General features: G+C 32.6%; 4 protein-coding genes across 6 annotated transcripts; 3 read left to right on the forward strand and 1 right to left on the reverse strand.

Moving 5' to 3' along the window:
• Nucleotides 1-1725: 1725 nt before the first annotated feature.
• Nucleotides 1726-6474, forward strand: LOC101260686 (F-box protein CPR1). Of its 3 annotated transcripts, none has more exons than XM_069291324.1 (2): nucleotides 1726-3170; nucleotides 4141-6474. In XM_069291324.1, exon 1 carries the CDS (start codon nucleotides 2012-2014, stop codon nucleotides 3155-3157), a length of 1146 nt encoding a protein of 381 aa, XP_069147425.1. In that variant the 5' UTR covers nucleotides 1726-2011; the 3' UTR covers nucleotides 3158-3170; nucleotides 4141-6474. The 3 variants fall into 3 exon arrangements, with proteins under 3 accessions (XP_069147425.1, XP_069147427.1, XP_069147426.1); XM_069291326.1 differs by having other exon boundaries at nucleotides 2004-3170; nucleotides 4006-6474; XM_069291325.1 differs by having other exon boundaries at nucleotides 2005-3170; nucleotides 3868-6474.
• LOC101260789 (F-box protein At3g07870-like) lies at nucleotides 5211-6356 on the forward strand. The gene has a single exon (XM_026028304.2). It carries the CDS (start codon nucleotides 5211-5213, stop codon nucleotides 6354-6356), a length of 1146 nt encoding a protein of 381 aa, XP_025884089.2.
• A 3439-nt stretch (nucleotides 6475-9913) lies between the features above and the next one.
• On the forward strand, nucleotides 9914-15362 carry LOC138337042 (F-box protein CPR1-like). The gene is made up of 2 exons (XM_069291327.1): nucleotides 9914-12751; nucleotides 14639-15362. The coding sequence occupies exon 1, from the start codon at nucleotides 11605-11607 to the stop codon at nucleotides 12736-12738; it is 1134 nt and encodes a 377-aa protein (XP_069147428.1). The 5' UTR covers nucleotides 9914-11604; the 3' UTR covers nucleotides 12739-12751; nucleotides 14639-15362.
• A 42-nt stretch (nucleotides 15363-15404) lies between these two features.
• On the reverse strand, nucleotides 15405-23712 carry LOC101260392 (probable magnesium transporter NIPA6). Its single transcript, XM_004250314.4, has 9 exons — nucleotides 22269-23712; nucleotides 19369-19425; nucleotides 19185-19275; nucleotides 18942-19102; nucleotides 18719-18846; nucleotides 17613-17750; nucleotides 16581-16673; nucleotides 16386-16503; nucleotides 15405-15900 (listed from the first exon to the last, which is right to left on the reverse strand). Exons 1-9 carry the CDS (start codon nucleotides 22387-22389, stop codon nucleotides 15773-15775), a joined length of 1035 nt encoding a protein of 344 aa, XP_004250362.1. The 5' UTR covers nucleotides 22390-23712; the 3' UTR covers nucleotides 15405-15772.
• Between the last annotated feature and the right edge of the window lie 269 nt (nucleotides 23713-23981).

The following is a 23981-nucleotide window of genomic DNA, read 5'->3' on the forward strand; positions in this document are numbered from 1 at the left end:
GGTAATATTATTGAAATACGACTAATTATGAGATTGAACCTAAATATAAACATTATTATATACATACATATATATATATATATATGATCCACCTTAAATAATTACAAAATAATTTGTAATGTTATTTTGTGCAAAGTGTAGTATAAGTCTTAGCTTAAATAAATAATATTATTTATAATAACAAATATATATTGAATTGATAATCATGTGTAATATATGTATAGAAAAACTTGTAATACTCCCTCCTTCCTATTTTATGTGGCACCATTTCCTTTTTGGTCAGTCCCAAAAAAGAATGTCATTTTTCCTATATAGTAAGTAAATAAAGGTGCAATTCCTCTTTTATTCTTGTTGGTCGCACTTAATCTTAATGATAACACTTCAATACATTTATTAGGAGAGAGAAAAATGAGTTTACTTTTTGACTTTTTTAAAGGGCAATTTGGTAAAATTTCAAAGTCTTCATTTATTTCTTAAACTCTGTGCTCCGTCAAATATTGCCACATAAAATGAGACGGAAAAAGTAATAAGTAAAATAATGTATATATAAAAGATCAAAAATTATGTAATTATATATCTTCTCATTAATAAAATCATATCCAAATTATATACATTAATCAATTAAAATATATTTTATAGTGCCCAATTAATATTAAACAAAATCAGATTGAGAATGAATCGATGGATTTCAAAAAGCTTCCTTTTTATATTTTTCTCTCACCCAAAGACGTTTTAAAAAAAATTATTTTATAGGAAAATTGGAAAACAACAGTAAAAGAGTGTAGTACATTAACATGCATCTAACTTGGCGTTATGACCTTTAAGTTTGGATATGCTCAAGTAGACACTTAAAATTGTATGAAATTGAACAAATAAATATATTCATCCTACATGACACCCTATGTGGTAATTTCGTGTCCAATATGACGTTTTACGTGTATTATGTAATGTAGAACACATGTGTCTACATGTTTGATTTTATACAAATTTAAATATTTACTTATGTTATAAGTATCCGCTAAAGCTAAGTTACGAGTTATGTTTACGTATTATACCTTTTTTTTTAGGCATAATACATATATTGGATCCTAATTTTTGCTTCAAATTTTAACCTTCAGCTTTCATAATGCACAAACAAACAATTTGACTATCTAAATTTTAAATAAATAAACACATGAGTCCTACATGACAAAATATGGTAGGACACCACGTACGACAAAAGTGACATGTAGGATGACATGTAGGACATGTGTGCCTATTTGTTCAACTTTATACAAGTTTAAGTGTCTACTTGTGCACGTCCAAAGTTAAAGGACATAAAATGATTCAAAGTCAAATAAAAAGCATATTTATGTATTATGCCTTTTTTTAATAGCTTGGTACATTCCCTTACCTGAACGTATACACATGAAACCCACTGAACGTACTTAAGCTTTTTTTAATTTGTATTTTTTAGTGAGTTAGTTTTGGTTGTAAATAAGTTGCGAACATTTTCTCTTTTGTTTAGTCCATAGTCAAAGACGACATGTCAATTTAATAGTCTTTTTATTTCAAATTTACTTTCGCTTTACTCATTTTGCCAATACATAATTTCTACCTTTATAATATTGAATACGTGTTGTACAAGTTTGACCCAGAAACTCTTTTACCGTGTTGACCAACTCGATCATTTGAATATACTTAAATAGAACTATAAATCATATTTCCTCCTTTTTATTTATCGTGATACTTTTGAATTTTGAAATTTAAATAAATTTATTTTTACTTGTAAATTTTTTGTAGATCTTTTAAAATATTTTAAATTATCAATTATTATAAATTATAGTATTTTTATTTATATAGGGTTACAAATATATAAATTTAATTTTAGAAAATAAAGGTATAAATAAATATTCGATCAAAATAAATTGTCTCAAAAAATGAAAAATAGAACATAAATTAAAACAAAGAGAGTGATAATTAAAAATCCCGCTATAAATATCAAAACTTTAGTAGCTAAGAGTTGTAAGAAATGAGTGATGAAGAAAAATCCCTATTGGATCTTCCATCTCCAATCTTATTACAAATTCTCTCAACATTACCTCCTACCACACTCTTATACGTCAAAATCGTCTCCAAAACTCTTCTAAACCTAACCTTAGATTCCGAATTTTTAAAATTGTCACGTTCAGTATCTCCAGCTACCATTATCTTCCACCAATTCAACTCTAATAGGACCAACACCTTAAAGTTTTTGAAGTTAGTAGTCGATTATAACTTTGATCATGATTCAAATGTTCACCTTGATCTGCAACTTTACTTTCCTGTTGAACCAGTTTTCCTAGTTGGATCTGTTCATGGATTTGTCTGTTTTAATTACTTTTTCGGTAATGTTGATGGTATTTACATCCTCAATCCAACAACAAGAGAATATATCATCCTTCCTGAGCCACAACGGGTAAGAAAGTGGCCTAATTTAGTTACTTATGGCTTTGGTTTCGATCCTGTTAGGTTCGAGTACAAAGTGGTCAGAATTTACCAAGAGGAGATTCGCGATAATGATACTAATGGTTTTCATTATTATAAGTCTGAAGCACAATTTTACACAATTGGGAAAGGGTATTGGAGAAGTAGTGTAGAACATGTCATGTTCTGTTTTGGATGCAGGGCATATGGGGTGAATCTATATGGAAGGATTCATTGGTTGGTTTCTGATGCTAATGGAAATGAGTTAATATGTTCGTTTAATTTGGAGAATGACTTGTTTGAATCATTCCCAACTGCTCCAGGTTACAATAAGGAAAATTGTCCAAATTTACGAAGCTTGGGAGTTTTTGGACGTTGTTTATGTGTGTGTGATAATAATGCAGATACTCATTTTGAGGTATGGGTGATGAAAGAATACGGAGTTACTGATTCATGGGCTAAAGAGATTGTGATAAACATAACTCCTGAATACAACGATTGGTTGTGCTATGAAATGATTAATGTGTTGAAAGTTTTTGAAGATGGAGAGGTGTTGTTCTTGTGGCGCGATGATTTCTTATTCTTGCACCATCCTGTGAAGAAAACTTTAAAATCGCTGGATATCCGTGAAGGGAACTTGTTGGCATGTGGGCATGTATCAAGTTCTTTATCTCTCAAGAATTTCGAAGCAGAAGTTGTGAATGTCTTCTAGATTATTGTCAAAGGTGTGTATTGTACTACTTGAGTATACTTTTTTTTTGTTACTATTCTATGTTGTGAAGGTCTTTTAGAAGCATGTATATTGTACTACTAAAATAGAGTATATTTGATGGGAAAGTTGTGCATACAAATCTGCAAGTAATATATGATAGTTAACCTATTTGTTAACAGTTCAGTTTATTTATATGACCGCACTAAAACCAAGTAGCAAAACTGTGTTTTCCTCTGTCTGTTTCTCTGTGTAGGACTGTAAGTATATTAGTTAAAATTTATTTAATTGATAGTTGAATTATTAAATATAAGTATCTGTTTTGGGTTTGTGTTAATAGTTTAATTAATCATTCATTTGTAAGAAATGAGTGATGAAGAAAAATCCCTGATGCATCTTCCATCTCCTATCTTGTTACAAATTCCCTCTACATTACCTCGTACCACACTCTTACACGTCAAAACCCTCTCCAAATCTTATCTAAATCTAACCTTAAATTCCGAATTTTTAATAATGTCACGTTCAGCATCTCCAGCAAGCATCATCAGCCAATTCAACTCTTTTTGGATTAACAGCTTAAAATTGTTGAGATTCGTTTGTGTCGATAATAACTGTGATCATGATCCACATGTTGACCTTCATCTGAGACTTTCCTTTCCAATAGATCCATTTTTCCTCGTTGGATCGGTTCATGGTTTTGTTTGTTTTAATAGCTTTGTCGGTGATGCTGATAGTATCTACATACTCAATCCAACAACAAGACAATATATCATCCTTCCTAAGCCAAGCCACAAGGGGGTAAGAAATTGGCCTAATTTGGTTGCTTATGGCTTTGGCTTCGATCCTGTTAGGTTACAGTACAAAGTGGTTAGAATTTATCGACAGGAGATTCACGATGATTTTCATAACTACAAGTCTGAAGCTCAAGTTTACACAATTGGGAAAGGCTATTGGAGAAGTATTGACCATGTCATTTTCCATTTTAGATGCAGCGGATATGGGGTCAATCTATATGGAAGGATTGATTGGTTGGTTTCTGATGCTAATAGAAAGGAGTTAATATGTTCGTTTAATTTGGAGAGTGAGTTGTTTGAATCATTCCCAACTGCTCCAGGGTACAATAAGGAAAATTGTCCAAATCTACGAAGTTTGGGGGGTTTTGGTCGTTGTCTATGTGTTTGTGATAATAATGCAGATACTCATTTTGAGGTATGGGTGATGAAAGAATACAGAGTTACTGATTCATGGGTGAAACAGATTGTCATAACCATAGCTCCTGAATACAACGATTGGTTGTGCGATGAAATGATTAATCTGGTGAAAGTTTTTGATGATGGAGAGGTGTTGTTCTTGTGGAGCGAGGATTTCTTGTTCTTGCACCATCCTGTGAAGAAAACTTTGAAAAGGCTTCATGTTTGTGATGGGAACTTCCTGGCATCTGCTCATGTATCAAGCTCCTTCTCTCTCAAGGGTTTTCAAGGAGAGGTTGTGAAGGTGTTTTAGATTATTGTCAAAGGTGTGTTTTGTACTACTTGAGTATATTATTATCATTGTCTTTTATATATTTACTCATGTCAACTCCAATTCTTTGCTTTGAATTATAAGTAATTTTGTTATGTCAAAAGCTATAGCTTATAGCAAAGTCGTAACTTTATTTCTTAACCAAGCGTCATGTTTGATTATGACTCTGACTCAGCCCACCCCGACCCCTCATGGGCCTTGCCACAGAAAGGATATTGACATTATGCTACATAAAGTAAATATCACTAAATTAGGACAAGAAAACATGTATTCTAAACCAAGTTATTAGCATTGGTTCTAAGGGACAATAAGCCTGCTAGACTAAGTCATGTTGGCAAAAGCATAGTTGATTACTCAAATTCTAGACTTTTGACCATTGATCTTGAAAGTGAAAGGTTGAAACTTCAATAAATATGGCATACTTAATGTTGAATATTCTTCCAACGTGTTGAATAATTCAGCTAACACACTTGTTAAAAACATTTTGGACACAACATTTCTAGTGCATGTTTCATCAACCAAAGAGTTGTAAGAAATGAGTATTGATGAAGCAACATCACTGATGGATCTTCCATCCCCAATCTTGTTAGAAATTCTCTCTAGGTTACCTCCCACCACACTCTTATACGTCAAAACCGTCTCCAAATCTTTTCTAAACCTAACCTTAGATTCCGAATTCTTAAAACTATCACGTTCAACATCTCCAGCCAGCATCATCATCAACCAATTCAGCTCTGATGAGACTTCTAGTACCAACACTTTAAAGTTCTTGAAATTCAAAGATGAGGATACTCATTCTTATTGTCATGATCCAAAACTTGACCTTGATCTACAACATTACTTCCCTATTGATCCATTTTGGATGGTTAGGTCAGTTCATGGTTTCATTTGTTTTAGTTACTTCCCTGATTATGTTGAAACTGTCTACATCCTCAACCCAAGAACCAGGGAGTATATCATTCTACCAGAGGCTGGAGGGATAAGAGAGTGGCCCAATGATGTCATGTATAGCTTTGGTTTCGATCCTGTTAGGTTCGAGTACAAAGTGGTTAGAATTTACCAAGAAGAAATTTATGGTGATAATACTAGTTATTACAAGTCTAAATGTCAAGTCTACACAATTGGCAAAGGGTATTGGAGAAATGCAGGACATGTTATGTTTTCCTTCAAGTCATATGGGGTGAACCTCTACGCGAAGATTCATTGGTTGGTTTATGATGCTGAAGGAAATGAGTCAATATGTTTGTTTGATTTGGAGAATGAGTTGTTTGAATCTTTCCCCACAGCTCCAATGTACAACAAGGAAAGGTATTGGTATTCGCGAAGTTTGGGAGTCTTTGGACGTTGTCTATGTGTGTGTGACAATTATGCAGATACTCATTTTGAGGTATGGGTGATGAAAGAATACGGAGTTACTGATTCATGGGTTAAACATATTGTTATAGACATTTCTCCTGAATGCAACGATTGGTTGGGCAATGAAATAATTTATATGTTGAAAGTTTTGGAGGATGGAGAGGTGTTGTTCTTGTGGCGTGACGATTTCTTGTTCTTGCACCATCCTGTGAAGAAAACATTGAAAAAGCTTGATGTCTGTACTGGGAATATCTTAGCATCTAGCCATGTATCAAGCTCCTTTTCTCTCAAGAGTTTTGAAGGAGAGGTTGTGAATGTCTTTTAGATTGTCAAAATGTATCTACTGTTTCATTTTGGTGACTGTGATGTGAGTTCTTGCTTTGGGTTAAATACTTTGTATTCTAAATAATTAGATGAAATATAAAAGGCATAAAAGTTGATAATGTTTAGTACTTTCAAATACTATAACACACATTAATATATGTATATTCTTATCTCATATTTAATATCTGAAAGACAAAGTTCAGAGAGAAAAAGGATAAAAAATAAAAATAAAATTGATAAAATAAAATGAAGATTACCTAATTAATTTTATAAAAAATGAGCTTAGAATAATGAAATAGAGCATCCAAAAATTGACAACTTAAAATATGAAATAGTATTAAAAGTTGAAACATTGAACTTGCCTTTCTCATAATGAGACAAAAGAATAAATAAATAAGGATAAGTATTTTTATCATAAATAGACGAGAGTTAGATGACTTCAAATTAATGACTGATTTTTTGCTAATACATGAACCATGTTAAATTACTTGTAAATTTCAAAATAACCATTGAAATTCTAAAAAAGAAGTGTTATTTTTTTTGTGCATTAAAACATTACTGTTTGCACATTAATTTAGTTCCTAAGTATAAATTATTAGAAGAACAATGTTAATTAGTGGATGAAAATGGTCATTCAATTTTTATGAAATATTTAATATTTATTTAATTATTTTTTGAAAAAAAATTAGAGCAAGAAGAATATAAAGCTAAATTCGATAATATAATATCTAATAATATGAATATATTGATAAATTCATACTCTAAAATTAATAAATGCATGTAAATATTCATATCCAGACTTGAAGAAATATATATTTCAACATTAGCTAAAATATAGAACATATACATGTCCACCCCTAGAGTTCATCCCGCAACATAATATTTGGTCTTGATCTCGACAACGCCACTCGAGATAACTTATATTGAGTGAGTTTGTTATTTTTTAAGGAATAATGCATAAGTACCTCTCTAACCTATGACCGAAATTCCAGTGATAAACCTTATTTTAATAAGGATCCTATTATCTCTGAACTAATTTTATTCGTATTTTTGTGCACCTTTTGTGTTGATGTGACACCTTCAACCACCCTAGTTGGTTGTGTTTAAACACACTCGCCCGTCATGTGTGCAAATAGATATTTTTTATTTTTTAATTAAAAATATTTTTATAATATATATATATATATTTCTTAATTTTTTAAAAAATATTTCGTAATTTTTTTAAAAATATTTCATATTTTTTAAAATAATAATTTTTTAAAAAATTATTTTTATTTTTTTATCTTGTATTTAAATTAAGTTAATACATATTTTTTAACCTTGTATTGAAACTATCTTTTTTACTTATATTTATTTTTTTTCTCTTTTATTTTTCTATTGATTTTATTTTCTTTGTCTTTTATTTTGATTAGATTTCAAATGTTTTGTATTTAAAATAAGTTAATGTTGAATGGATATAAAAAGAAGTGAAAAAAATCAAATAAAACATAAACATATTAAAACATTAAAAGTAAAGGACACTTTTAAATTATTTTTTTAAATACACACAATTTATTTTAAAAAAAGTGAAAAGATAATAAATTAATTGAAAAAAATTAAAGTGAAAATAAATTAAAATAAATATTTTACTATGAATGAAACAAAAAAATATATATATATATATAAGTTTTATGATGCATAAATATGTGTACTAACTAATTATAAAGTTACCAATTAGAAAATGACATGTGTCCAATTTGTACACTCTTAACTTGTCTTCAAGAGAGTGTGCACACTTTCTATGACATGTCACAATTTGTGTTGTACTTATTCCATTTTAAATTAGTTTAGGAGGGTAATTGGACTCTAGTTAAGTTTAGATCTGTCTCTAGATTTTCAATTATAGTCTAGGCGCAACTTATACATTTTTCCTATTATATTATAGAAAAAAATGTCAAAATATTTTCTAACAAATAAAAAAGAGAGAAATATGGCAAACAGTAAATATATGGTTGAAATATATAGGAAGAATTAGGATGTGAAAATATTTATAACTAATTTGTAATATAAAAGTATTTTATTGAAAAATCATGTCTTTTGAATTAGTTTATATAGCACATAAATGAGAGAAAAGAAATAAAGTCACCCAAGTAAATGCTTTCATTATGAATACTATTTCTTTGATAAAGCTTTGATAATGTGACACTTGGTATTCCCAAAAAAAATTATGGTGACAAACAATGTATACAAACATGAATTGAATAAATATATAAATGAAATATGAGTCTTTTTGTCTTTCCGTGCAACTGTACAAATTTCAACCGGATACTTGAAGATGATCATCACTGCAACATTTCGTAAATACTATAGAGTATTAAGGACCTTTTAAGTTAATTGAATTAGATATAAAAATAAAAGAGGTAATATTAGGAAAAGGAAAAAGATAATATATAATTATTTAATAGTTAATTAATTAGACATATAATATTTTAATTTAGTGTAGGGATAAATTGATAAATCAACTTTGAAGTTGCGAGCTTCATACTTTTAATAATATACTAGTTTTCGAGAACGTGCGTTGCACGTTTATCCTAAAATACTTCATACAATGTTTGTAGTGCAAATAATAAATTTAAACTATATATATATATATATATATCAAGAATTAGCTATCATGCATGAAAAATACTACTTTGAATCACATTTGTTACCGACCCAAATGTATATATGTACATTTCACATTTCCTCGTAAATTTAAAAAATAATGAAGTTACAATGGTTCATCAACTTATAAGACACCATTGAATCAATTCATCTTCATTTTTATTCTCTTCATGTTCATTTTTTCTATCTTTCTTTAATTTTTTTGTTAGTGAGTTGAATTCACTTGTACAGAATCACATCGACTTTTTGTCTTGTAGGATATTCCATTGATTGTCATGACTGCAGTGATAAAGCTAGAAATCCTTCTTGTCCTTGTGTAAAAGACTCTCTTTTTTCGAGAATCCAATTAAGTGTACAGTCTCAACTTCTATAAAATGATTTTTGTTTAAAAATCAAACCAAAATTTTATCAAGAACATATCAACTTACATAAAAAATAATTAATTGCATATAAGGAACAATGATTTATTACCTGAAAATCAATATCACTTGAAACAGTTCAATCTGTGTTGCTTCACTTACTGCATCATCACTATGAAATATTAGCGTCATTTCTTAATTGTATCTTCATAAAAAAAAAGTCAAATTTTAAAAATTTATTGGTAGTTTAAATATTCAACAACTTAGATGAGTTAAGATAAATAAAATATTGAGCATAACAAACTCATATAAAAAAAATAAAAATAACGTAATTACATGAGAAAGTATAATATATAATATAAGAAAATGGAGAATATGCTAATAGAAGATAAAAAGAGCATAATAAAAGTAGGTAACTTAAAAGGCTAAATCATTGTTGCTTTATTTTTAAAATTATTTATTCCAATGCATGTATACTTTTTTATCTAGAAATTAATTATGAATTCTTTCACTCTTCCACCTTCCGAGGATATTAAATAGTTTTTAGTGCATTCAGCTTATCAATAATGAAGGACGATAAATTTGCACTTTCAAAGCTGAATTTGGTTTTTATTATGTTATTAATTTCAATAAGTATAATTTAATAATATCATATGAACTAATATTTAAAAATAATTAACTATTATAGGGATACAATAATAATTTAACTTTAGATTTTAGAGCTTCACATTTATAATAATACTAGTCTCCAGGCACGTGCGTTGCACATGTATCCCAAATAAAAATTAATAAAAAAATAAATGAAAAAGTATATAATAAACTATTAGGAAAATTATGATGTTTTTTTCTAGTGTTCTCTCGATATTTTCAATCTACGGCACATTAGATAAGTCTCCAAAGCTTACCCATTTATAAGCAATTAAATATACAGACAGTCATCAACAAGTAAAATTTCCAAGAAAGACACATCAAGTTAAAGAATTAAAAAGGGAAAATGCGACATTACTTAAAGTCATCTTGTATCCTTAATGTGTGTCGTTACAAATATAACTACTTCCTTAAAAACTTCCAGATATACCCAGACTTACATTTACAGGCTTACAACTACTATCCATCACTGTTAGAGAAGACTTGGAGTTGCTAAATTTGTTGAAGAAAATGTGATAAATTTTGCTAACAAACAGCTGCAATTTCAATTTATTATTAATAGCTTAAAAGTTTAAACATGGTTTCTTTTATGTGGGAAGCTATGCATAGAGAGTTTCAAAGAGAGTTGATCATCATTCAGCATCAAACCATATGTGTACAACAACATTCAATTTTTGATATGTGTGATTATACCTTTCAAGCTATTTATTTTACCTATTAAAAAAATTAGAAAGTTATCATTCAAATGAAGTTAGCAAATCAAACGGAAAAATTTAGACTTAATAAGATTGTACCTGAAAATTAGAAGACATTTTTGTACCCACTTAACAATGGAAGCTTGTGTTGAATGACTAATATTGAGTATGTTTATATAGTATAGTCTTGAAGATTTGTTGATAAAAACTCTTTGATATTCCTCAATTACTTAATTTGATCCCTTTCAACTTCTCATAATTAGCAAAATACGTTTCAACTTCTATATTAATTGAAACTTTATTAGTGTTCATCCTATTTGGTTGTTTCACAAATAGTAATTGAATAGACTGCTGAACTTCTTATTTTGCTCCTCTATTATGTAATCCAATATTACTATTTAATTAGATATTTAATTTATATGTGGGTAAAGTATTTTATTACTTTTTAATTTAGTATAGAGACAAAATAGTAATTCAACTTTACACTTTAGAGCTTCATGCTTATAATAATATATGATATGATATGATACGATGATTTCTATGTTGTGAAGGTCTTTTAGATAGCATGTATTTTGTACTACTAAAATAGAGTATATATTTGATGGGAAAGTTGTGCATACAAAGCTGCAAGTAATATATATGATAGTTAAACTATTTGTTAACAGTTCAGTTTATTTATATGACCGCACTAAAACCAAGTAGCAAAACTGTGTTTTCCTGTGTCTGTTACTCTGTGTAGGAGTGGGTGTTTTATTAGTTAAAATTTATTTAATCGATAGTTGAATCATTAAATATAAGTATCTGTTTATGGGTTTGTGTTAATAGTTTATTAATCATACACAAGAAAATTAAAAATTGATTCATTTAAAAGAGGGGGAAATAGACAATAATTCATTCGTAAGAAATGGGTGATGAAGAAAAATCCCTGATGGATCTTCCATCCCCAATCTTGTTACAAATTCTCTCTACGTTACCTCCTACCACACTCTTACACGTCAAAACCCTCTCCAAATCTTATCTAAATCTAACCTTAGATTCCGAATTTTTAAAGCTGTCACGTTCAGCATCCCCAGCTAGCATCATCATCAACCAATTCAACTCTTTTTGGATTAACAGCTTAAAGTTGTTGAGGTTCGTTTGTGTCGATAATAACTGTGATCATGATCCACATGTTGACCTTCATCTGCGACTTTCCTTTCCAATAGATCCACTTTTCCTCGTTGGATCGGTTCATGGTTTTGTTTGTTTTAATAGCTTTGTCGGTGATGCTGATAGTATCTACATACTCAATCCAACAACAAGACAATATATCATCCTTCCTAAGCCACAAGGGGTAAGAAATTGGCCTAATTTGGCTGCTTATGGCTTTGGCTTCGATCCTGTTAGGTTACAGTACAAAGTGGTTAGAATTTATCGACAGGAGATTCACGATGATTTTCATAATTACAAGTCTGAGGCTCAAGTTTACACAATTGGGAAAGGCTATTGGAGAAGTATTGACCATGTCATGTTCCATTTTAGATGCAGCGGATATGGGGTCAATCTATATGGAAAACTTCATTGGTTGGTTTATGATGCTAATGGAAATGAGTTAATATGTTCGTTTAATTTGGAGAATGAGTTGTTTGAATCATTCCCAACTGCTCCAGGTTACAATAAGAACAATTTTCTAAATCTACGAAGTTTGGGGGTTTTTGGTCGTTGTCTATGTGTTTGTGATAATAATGCAGATACTCATTTTGAGGTATGGGTGATGAAACTATACAGAGTTACTGATTCATGGGTTAAACAGATTGTCATAACCATAACTCCTGAATACAACGATTGGTTGTGCGATGAAATGATTAATCTGGTGAAAGTTTTTGATGATGGAGAGGTGTTGTTCTTGTGGAGGGAGGATTTCTTGTTCTTGCACCATCCTGTGAAGAAAACTTTGAAAAGGCTTCATGTTTGTGATGGGAACTTCCTGGCATCTGCTCATGTATCAAGCTCCTTCTCTCTCAAGGGTTTTCAAGGAGAGGTTGTGAAGGTGTTTTAGATTATTGCCAAAGGTGTGTATTGTACTACTTGAGTATATTGTTATCATTCTGTTTTATATATTTACTCATGTCAACTCCAATTCTTTGCTTTGAATTATAAGTAATTTCGTTATGTCAAAAGCTATAGCTTATAGCAAAGTCGTAACTTTATTCCTTAACCAAGCGTCATGTTTGATTATGACTCTGACTCAGCCCACCCCGACCCCTCATGGGCCTTGCCACAGACAGGATATTGACATTATGCTACATAAAGTAAATATCACTATATTAGGACAAGAAAACATGTATTCTAAACCAAGTTATTAACATTGGTTCTAAGGGACAATAAGCCTGCTAGACCAAGTCATGTTGGCAAAAGCATAGTTGATTACTCAAATTCTAGACTTTTGACCATTGATCTTGAAAGTGAAAGGTTGAAACTTCAATAAATATGGCATACTTAATGTTGAATATTCTTCCAACGTGTTGAACAATTAAGCTTACACACTTGTTAAAAACATTTTGGACACAACATTTCTAGTGCATGTTTCATCATCCAAAGAGTTGTAAGAAATGAGTATTGATGAAGCAACATCACTGATGGATCTTCCATCCCCAATCTTGTTAGAAATTCTCTCTAGGTTACCTCCCACCACACTCTTATACGTCAAAACCGTCTCCAAATCTTTTCTAAACCTAACCTTAGATTCCGAATTCTTAAAACTATCACGTTCAACATCTCCAGCCAGCATCATCATCAACCAATTCAGCTCTGATGAGACTTCTAGTACCAACACTTTAAAGTTCTTGAAATTCAAAGATGAGGATACTCATTCTTATTGTCATGATCCAAAACTTGACCTTGATCTACAACATTACTTCCCTATTGATCCATTTTGGATGGTTAGGTCAGTTCATGGTTTCATTTGTTTTAGTTACTTCCCTGATTATGTTGAAACTGTCTACATCCTCAACCCAAGAACCAGCGAGTATATCATTCTTCCAGAGGCTGGAGGGATAAGAGAGTGGCCCAATGATGTCATGTATAGCTTTGGTTTCGATCCTGTTAGGTTCGAGTACAAAGTGGTTAGAATTTACCAAGAAGAAATTTATGATGATAATACTAGTTATTACAAGTCTAAATGTCAAGTTTACACAATTGGCAAAGGGTATTGGAGAAATGCAGGACATGTTATGTTTTCCTTCAAGTCATATGGGGTGAACCTCTACGCGAAGATTCATTGGTTGGTTTATGATGCTGAAGGAAATGAGTCAATATGTTTGTTTGATTTGGAGAATGAGTTGTTTGAATCTTTCCCCACAGCTCCAATGTACAACAAGGAAAGGTATTGGTATTCGCGAAGTTTGGGAGTCTTTGGACGTTGTCTATGTGTGTGTGACAATTATGAAGATACTCATTTTGAGGTATGGGTGATGAAAGAATACGGAGTTACTGATTCATGGGTTAAACATATTGTTATAGAAATTTCTCCTGAATGCAACGATTGGTTGGGCAATGAAATAATTTATATGGTGAAAGTTTTGGAGGATGGAGAGGTGTTGTTCTTGTGGCGTGACGATTTCTTGTTCTTGCACCATCCTGTGAAGAAAACATTGAAAAAGCTTGATGTCTGTACTGGGAATATCTTAGCATCTAGCCATGTATCAAGCTCCTTTTCTCTCAAGAGTTTTGAAGGAGAGGTTGTGAATGTCTTTTAGATTGTCAAAATGTATGTACTGTTTCATTTTAGTGACTGTGATGTGAGTTCTTGCTTTGGGTTAAAGACTTTGTATTCTGACTTTGCATAATACATAAAACGTGTTCTTTAACTTGGCTTCGTAAGGAATTATGTTCTTCAATTTTGGATGGATAACAAATAGACACAACTCTATCTACAATATTTTTTCTTTCATTTTCAGTGCTACTTCACAATGTTACTGCATCAAATGATATTAAGTGCTTGCAAGGACTGAAGGACTCATTTAAGGATCCTAATGTAAATTTCAATTCTTGGAACTTCTCAAACTACTCCATGGGGTTTATCTGCAAGTTTGTTGGTGTCATTTACTGGAACAACCTCGAGAACCGGATGATCAGCCTCTCACTTCCAAACATGAATCTCAGTGTACAGCTCCCAGATGCCTTCAAATGTTGCTCATCTTTGGCTACTCTTCATCTCTCTGGTAACAGGTTCTGCGGTCCCATTCCTTCAGAGATTTGTAGTTGGACTGCATATTTAGTAAAACTCGACTTGTCTAACAACAGTTTCTCTGGCTCTATACCTGCTGAACTTGGAAACTGCACCTACTTGAACAAGTTGATTCTCAATAACAACAAACTATCTGGAAATATTCCACCAGAAATCTCTCAATTAACAAGGCTCAAGGTGCTCTCCTTGGCTAACAACAATCTTTCTGGTAACATACCACCATTCTCAGGATTGACTGATTTTGAGTATGGAGGAAATAGACATCTCTGCGGTGGAACATTAGCCAAATGTGGTTGAAGATGGCAGAAAGTTAGAAAGTTAGCCGAGTTTTGGCTAAATGTATCTGACATTTCATATTTGTATTGTATGGTGAAAATGTCTGCAATTCCATGCTTCCAGTTAACAAATGCAACATCAACTTCTTTCTGTGTCCATTCGACAAAGTTTATGTACACAACACAAAGGAACAGAAAGTGTTGATACTCGAACTATCCTTGTATTGCTTAAGGCTGTAAAGAATGTTCTTCACAAACAGAACAATCTATCAACTAAATACTACTCTTACCATTTTTTACTCGCTATACAACATCTAGGTGCCCACCAAACCAAGAAATCTAAAAACTAGGCCGAAAGAATGAGTCATATAGAAATGGCCGAGGATAATCAACAGATATCAGACATCTCACCAAAAGAATAAAAACAGAAAACACTCTCAAGCAGAAACTGAGAAAGGGGAGATGACCGAAAATCCAATATCTGGCACGATGATTTTTTTTTTTTTTGGACGGAAATGAACAGGCAGAGAGAAGTGACGCCAACCAATCATCTAAGTTCCTCTTTCACGCTACTTGAAATGATCCTGCCTGATTATTGCAACAAATTCTGAATGCAAGCCGTCCTCTTTCTGCTTCCATATTTCTCCATTGGCATGTATTAACCATGATATTTGAGGGGAAAGTTGTGCATACAAATCTGCAAGTAATATATGATATTTAAACTAATCAAAGATGTGCCAAAAGCAACAAGTTTCTGGTTGCAAGAACTGCAACAAACAAGAATATATACATTCAGAATGTCTAGACTATGATAAGTCATCTTCATCAATTAATGCTCTGCCAACAGAAAGTGATACGCTATCTCCAGATCACCTCATAAACAGGAGAACAATGTCTTATTCCCTTTGAACGAGAGGCTATTTCCAATCAAAAAGCTGACTAATTCATTCTAAAGAAGCACTTGAGCTCCATAGCAACAAAGAGATTTATCAAGTTTAAAAGAGCATCTACTGAAGGAGACAAGTTTATCCACACCTATTACTACTTCATAACAAGAAAGAGTATCAAGTATCACCTAAAACTTTTATCACAATAATCAGTATGCATAACATTTTTGCCTTGTTGCACAAACTAGAATGATGAGGTACATTGTTTTTTCCTGATCAAGCTCAGTGTAAATACCTGTACTAGGAGGAGGATCTGGATCTCTTGTACTATGAAGAACCATCGTACCAGAGAGCACAGTTAAAAAGCCACAAAGCGCTGAAATTATGTTGCTAGCACTCTGACCAGACCAATCCTGAGAGATTGATATGACATTAGAAATGAAAATGAGAGAAGGCTCCCTTGCATCCCGAACATAAACTTTCAGAATACCTTAAACATTATGGCACTGGCTAAAATTGTAAGTGATGTGAACATGGCATAATATATTGGAGAAACCACAGCTGTGTTAAATGTGTCCAATGCCTGCAAGATCCAAATTCAGGCATTTGTCCAATTTACATCACAAGTCTAAGCAAGTTCCAATAACATGTAGTTTCCATAGTAATCCCTGTAATATTAGCTCAACATTTGAACAAATGCCAATGAGTGTTGGTTCATAAGTTCTCCAATTATTTAGTACTTGTAAAAAGAAATGGATCTTGGCTCTTACTCAACCTCAAAAGATAGCTCAAGAGATCACCCATGTGGTGAGAATAGTCCAAGCCATATTAAAGAGATCTCTTCACACACTACCTCACGCCCAAGAATGGAGATCTAGTGTGTGGGCAATTTAATAAGGGGAGCGTTGAAAAATGTTCTTTTACCAATTGTTGGTTTTTAGCAAAGAAATTTCGGAAAACAACAGAGCAAGACTGAGAGGAAAATGCTGCAATGCCTATCAAAGGGAACTATTTTATTCAGCTTACTCTACATTTACGGGGACTTGAAATAAAAAGAGTAAAAATATGATCATTATCCTAGCCCGGAGTATCTATCCCAGTTTATATGACATACTTTACTTTTTATTTAGTCCCAAAAAAATGACACATTTTCTTATTTGACAAATGTTTAATGACATTATCAACATTTTACCCATGCCGAATCACAGGTATTTGGCAAAAAGTCCACAAAAGTGTATTCTTCTATTTAAAAATCCACTTCTTTCAAGAGTGGTTTTGGAAAACTGCAAAGTCTTCTAATATTGCATAAACTTTGTGCCAAGTCAAACTAATATCACATATTTGGGACAAAGGGAGTAACTAATTACTAGAAATTAAGGGTAGCTATCTAACAAACTTTAACTAGGATTTATTTAAAAACAACACAGTAAAACAAAGTTACTATAGTCCAAAAGCATAATTCTAACAGTACTCTCTGACTTCAAACATCACTGCATACTATAAGGAGAAATATAAAGTCTACCTTATTTAAGTAATTTAGTTGAGTAATTATACATGTGACAGAAACCATCACAAACACCCAAGTTTGAAAATTTGCAGCTTGGTTTGAACCCTCCAATGTAAGCTTTATAGCTATACCGATAGCTTTGATGCTCATAACCTACAACAGAGCAACAAACAAACAAACTTAAATTGACTGCTACATGCAATTTTTACCAATTGTACTTCTGAGAAACTTAGAAGAACCAGTTCCTATATTTTCTTTACTACTCAGGAGGAATAATTTTATCATGTTTCATTGGCAACAGAAGCACTCTCTCTAAGTCAGTTCGGCAAAGAGAACTGCAATAGTAGCTCAATTAATACAGAAAAATTAAGAGAGGAACCAATTCATAAACTGTCATTTATCGAGTTTTTCAAGCAAATACATGAGAGTATTATTCATAAGATAGTGAATTCGATCGATAAAGAAGTCATAAAAAAACTCGACCTCTGACTAACAAAATGTGACTAGATAAAAGCTTATCTCAACTAGCAACTTAGACTTATTTAAAAAATTCATGTAAAAGACAAAAACTAATAAAATAAAGTAATGGCACTGCAATCTTTTATTGAGTTACACACCTACTAGTCATGGAAAAACAACAGCAACGCTGGATGCCTTATAAATTATAACAGATCAAAGTATAGTCATTCACTCATTTGTATAAGCATAGCTGCAGGAAAAGACATCTACTGGCATGCGAACACGTTACAGCACTCTAAAGCTCTGGAGTAATATCTCAAGTTCCATACATCCATTAATACCTAAATGAGAAGTTTTCTTTTACTTCAGTGACAACTAGCAACGGATCAAGGACCCAGGAGCAGTTTGACTCATAACAACTTAAAAAATATGATCCATTTAGTGGTCAAATTATGCTATTCCAACACCAAGGAGAAAGGTAGAATTTGGATAATGTTGAGTTTAAAAGATGAGGCGTTTTGCAAACTGTTAATTTAGCTACAAGGTTAACTCAGTCAGGCCAGAGCTACAAACTAAAGCACGGTTGTGACACATGTTTCTTCCCTTCCTTCCTTCTCTTTCTTCACTGTAGGGATATAGATCAATACAATAGATGCACTAACCGTCAAGGACCCAATGATGGAGCAAACACCAATATAGACCATAATATTTGTCCGACCATAGCGAGGCTCACAATACAAGACTAGTACCAATGTTATAGCAACTGCTGATGCAGTGTACAAAAGAAAAGCTGCAAAACAAAGAGTGGAACATCAAAACAAGGATATATCAGCAAGGCAAATAAGAATGATATTCAAGGAAATACAGCACAGTACATCAGCACACCTGGTTGTGTAGCTAATGCCCATATCTCATCCACTGAATTGAGATCATGTTCACGAGGTGCATGAAAAACAATGACAACGGAACCTACTATACATAAAAGACATCCTAATACTCCCAGTTTCTTCAATTTTTCCTTCAGTATGAAATGTGCTAGAACAGCACTGCAGCAAAGCGCCAAATGATATGCAAGAAAACCGAATAAGCCATTGCCCAGAAAATGATAAGGTAAAGTGGAAAATTTACCTCACAATTATACTTAAAGCTCCAAGCGGTGTCACAAGAACTGCTGGCGCATAAATGTAAGCCACGAAATTTGCAAATTCTCCAACAATCACTGCAAGGATTTACGGTGAACATTGCACTCTATATTAGAATAACAAATTCAGGAACATATTCTCTGACATTTAAGAAGCAATTCAAGACTTACTAGTTACCATCCCAATCCACCAAAGAGGCTCCCGTAGATAACCATATCCGCCCGAGCCTTCAGCAAGAAACAAATATTTTATAGTCAAATAGACAGAGCAACAGAGTTCATATAACCAGCTTTCAAACTAAACTTCTATTTAATGCTGATACTGAAAAGCATCTTCTAAACTTTACAAGATGTACCCGATGTATCTACTTTTAATGTGTAAACTAGCTGATAAATTACAATGTCAAGGAAATTCATTCAGCTTATTACAGTGCAGAATGATTTTAAAAATCCACTACACTGATCATTTTCAGTTCTTAAAGTCAAGATCCATTTATTACGTCTTGAGCTCATTTCTTCTCTGTAATACATGTATTAGTACTACCTAATACAGCAGTCTGTGTTTATTCGGAAATGATAGATCAAATAATTTGGAATTACCAACAATCATTTAGCGAAGCAGAAGCAACAGTGCATATATTTAAATTGTTGACCCATTCTACAAGCGGTAACTATCAAAGTATCAAAGGTATTAAGTTTAAACAGGTGCTGCTGGAGTCACTCTGATTGCTAAAATAATGTCATTAGTCCTAGATAACTGCCACCAAAACTCTAGGCAGCTCACCGGTCAACATTCAGAAGAATATGAATTATTTTTCAAATACTTCTCCAAGATTATTCAAGGACTACTTACTTGCATGATAAGTATGAAGTTTAAATTCCAATATAAGTAACTTGACATTCATTTTCCAAGAAATGTACACCCAATACTTCCCTTTTGGAGAGAAGTGCAAATTCCATTCCTTGAGTTCCAGAACAAGTTTTCTTTATTCCCACACAGATAACTGCTTTGTAAGATGCATAATCACCTTTTATAAGCAGTCATTGCGTATTAGTAATACTCATTGTGACTATATTTGCTGGAAGTGTTACCCCATTACTCTTATTTTACAGTCAGGCACCTACAACATGGTGTACCAACAGAGCATAACATAGTTTTTAACTGTACTTAAGCAGAAAACAAATGAAGTAAGAATTTTCCATCGCTGATGGATCTTCCATCACCAATCTTGTAAGAAATTCTCTCTAGATTACCTCCCACCACACTCTTATACATCAAAACCGTCTCCAAATCTTTTCTAAACCAAACCTTAGATTCCGAATTCTTAAAACTCACGTTCAGCATCTCCAGCCAGCATCATCATCAACAATTCAGCTCTGATGAGACTTCTAGTACCGAACCTTAAAGTTCTTGAAATTCGAAGATGAGGATACTCATTCATATTATCATGATCCAAAACTTGATCTTGAACTTAAAGTTATAAGCAGTCATTGTGTATTAGTAATACTCATTGTGACTCTATATTTTCTGGAAGTGTTACCCCATTGCTCTTATTTTACAGTCGGGCACCTACAACATGGTGTACCAACAGAGCATAACATAGTCTTGAATTGTACTTAAGCAGAAAACAAATGAAGTAAGAATTTTCAGGTATAAAACATGTGTTTTACCTGCGAAACTAAAATGGGGACAGCAGAAAAGCAGGTACCAACACACCAGTATAAAAGAACCCCAACATTATCAGTCTGTTGCCACTTGATATTTCAAAGTAAGAAGTAAAGAACAATATACTCATCAAGCATAACCTCCAATTCCATACATCTAGAAACAGCATCTGATATACTATGAACTTTGAGTACTCTGCCTCTTGGCTGATGGTAAATTGGTAATGCAGTATAATGGTTAGAAATATCAATTTTCAATCGACTAATTTTGATTTGATCATGTAATAGTAGGTGTCAGCTTTATGAGTTCACTATATTTATTCTACATATCTGGGCCCATTTCAATTTCAATACTACAAGAAGTTTATATTAAGGAAAACTGGGGTTTTCTAGAGTTAAGAGATTCTCCAAATGTCACACTTCTTTTCTGTACACTAAGATACAAGGTTTTAACCTTGTTCCCAAATAGCTAGCGTCATCTACAACAAATCATTTACTTCAACTGTGATTCTTACCTAATTTGCCTTAGTTGAGAGATTGTGGGGGTTTTGTGGTCATTGTAAGGATCAAAACTACCATGTGTCATGAAGAAGCTAATAAAGCATACATTGGACGATGATAAATAAGATAACAAAGAGAAATATACCAAATATATAAAAAAATTACATGAGAAATTCACAAAGATTCAAAAAAAAAGAGTGCAAACACATAAAGAGAAAAACCCCACAATTTTCACTCGTAAAGAAGTTTACTTTTGCCCTAAACAAGACTCTCTTGAGACTACATTGTGGATGCTCTAAATTGAGAAGGAATTCCTCAATTAATAGAAACTCAAAAATGTTCTTCCAAGAAAACTATTAGCCAAATATGGAAGATTTATATTTTCCTGATAAAAATCACTTATAATAAATGTTTATCCTTCCTCCAAGAAGAAGGAAAATCCAAATATGACAAGTAAATTAGGGCAAACACCTAACAACAACTTGCTTTTGTATGATTTTAACGAACGTCAACCTTCCAAATATTAGCAAGAAGTAATACATTGACACATACACACACATATAAAGAGCTGAGCTCATCAAACAACATCAACAACAAACCTAGTGTAATCCGACTAAGTAGGGTCTAAGGAGGTAGAATGTGCACCGACTAACTTAGAGGTAAAGACGCTATTATCGATAGACCCTCAACTGAAGAAAAAAACAGCCCTAAGTAGTATAAGGAGAAATAACATAAATACTGAGCATATCAAACAACTTTAGCAATAAATACCAATGGGGACACAACTAAAGCTCCATGAATCCACTACCAGAAGCATTGACAAAGTTCAAAATCAACAAAAAAACAATAAATTATTCACAATTAGACCTAAAAACACTTTGCTATCAAGAAAATGAATTACTCACTGGCCCGAGTACCAGAGGCGCCTGCCTTCTGAAGACCCTTCTTCTTGATAATGAAACTGGAACCAATAAAAGCGCTAGACGCCACAGCCAATCCAAAACCAGTCCAATTAGCACTGTACATGATCCCAATATTATATTTAAACTATTGTGCAACAATTTTGGAATTCAATTCTCATCTGAACTTGCCAAGAACAAAACTTTCAACACCCAAAAGGTTTCCCTGGATATACTCAACAAGACAACACTGAAGTAAGACTAAAATAGCAAGAAAAACGAAATGGGAAGTTTGAAAAACTTGAAACCACTGTAGCTTTACTCAATCACCCCAAAATTGTAGAGCTGGGAATGGGAAAACAGCAAGAAAAACGAAATGGGTATGTGAAAAAATTGGCGAAAACAGGTTTGAAATGGTGAGCTAACAGTGCAAGCTCGTTATAGACAATGATGGAGAATAGTAGTATTTTACAAGAAGCATAATTTTGTCATGCTTTGATTCGTTGCTTTGGGTTGATTTGGCAATGGTATGTCTTCAACAATTGGGCATATAAACTATGAATAAATCACACATTACGTGTAGCTTTTAATTAAGTGTTTGGTACTAATTTAATGTTTTTCTAGAAAATGTTTTCTTCAAAAGTACATAAGTTGAAACTTATTTTTTTATATATTTTGCTAAGTAAATTGAAAATATTTTCTAGTGTTTAATTGGTAAATAGAAAACTTTTTTTCAGAAAATATCTTTTACTTTGTTGCTAATAAATAGAAAATAACTCAAAAATCAAACCCGATAATCGATTCAGACTTGATCTCGACACTAAAATTGAGACACAATCTTGATGACCGATTTCAACACCCAATCCAGGACTTAACTTCGACTTTTAATTTGAGACCCAGCATTTTAAACTGGGATTCGACCCTGACTTCAACCTCAACCTCGATACTTGAATTGGGACACGATATAGATGATTGATTCAGGACCCGACCAAGGACCTGACCCTGATTTTTTCATTCGGGAACCTATATTTGACATGTGACCCGACTTTGGCCTCGACATCCAAAATGGTACATGACTCTTACAATTGATTAGGAATCGAACACTAAGACCGACTGCAACCTACCCCTAACTCCCAAAACTTAGACCCGACATTCAAATTAGGATTCAACTTCTCAATTGGGACCCAACTCCGACACTCGATTTAGAACACGAATTGAACTTCTGACCAAGACCCAACTTTCAAAAGGGGATTCGACCCCGACTCTTGATCCAAGATTTGAATTCTGAATTAGGATCCAACCTCGACTCTCGATTCAAAATTTGACTCCGACATGTGATTTAAGACCCCACCCTAACACCTTAGTCGAGATCCAACCTCAAATCTTAACCCACATTAGACACCAAATCAAAATTCGATCTTGACCAGATTCAAGATTCGAGAATTTAGTCTTCCATGATATTATTACAATATGTTTATATGGCGGCATTGTATCATGAAGGATTTGCCTCATTCCTTCAATGATCTGTATGATACCATTAGTTCATTACAATATCTTTATACGTTGGCATGCTATCATGTGGGACTGCTCTAGTCCTCCATGATATAATCATAATCTATTGATATATGATAAAAGACATAAAGTCACCATTGAAATTGTTCCAAATTTTCAAAAAGATACATTAACTTAGCAATTATCATATTACCCTACTTAAGTTTT

The sequence above is a fragment of the Solanum lycopersicum genome, chromosome 11 (assembly GCF_036512215.1).
Source record: "Solanum lycopersicum chromosome 11, SLM_r2.1".
NCBI classification, from domain to species: domain Eukaryota; kingdom Viridiplantae; phylum Streptophyta; class Magnoliopsida; order Solanales; family Solanaceae; genus Solanum; species Solanum lycopersicum.

What these genes read in the sequence shown, in the direction of transcription:
- LOC101260686 (XM_069291324.1), top strand. Translation starts at nt 2,012, where the DNA reads ATGAGTGATGAAGAAAAATCCCTATTGGATCTTCCATCTCCAATCTTA.
- LOC101260789 (XM_026028304.2), top strand. Translation starts at nt 5,211, where the DNA reads ATGAGTATTGATGAAGCAACATCACTGATGGATCTTCCATCCCCAATC.
- LOC138337042 (XM_069291327.1), top strand. Translation starts at nt 11,605, where the DNA reads ATGGGTGATGAAGAAAAATCCCTGATGGATCTTCCATCCCCAATCTTG.
- LOC101260392 (XM_004250314.4), bottom strand. Translation starts at nt 22,389, where the DNA reads ATGTACAGTGCTAATTGGACTGGTTTTGGATTGGCTGTGGCGTCTAGC. An exon ending in CGCCTCTGGTACTCGGGCCA is followed by an intron (nt 19,426 to 22,268) that starts GTGAGTAATTCA and finishes TTCTTGCTGAAG; the next exon opens with GCTCGGGCGGATATGGTTAT. An exon ending in GCTTTAAGTATAATTGTGAG is followed by an intron (nt 19,103 to 19,184) that starts GTAAATTTTCCA and finishes GCTTTGCTGCAG; the next exon opens with TGCTGTTCTAGCACATTTCA.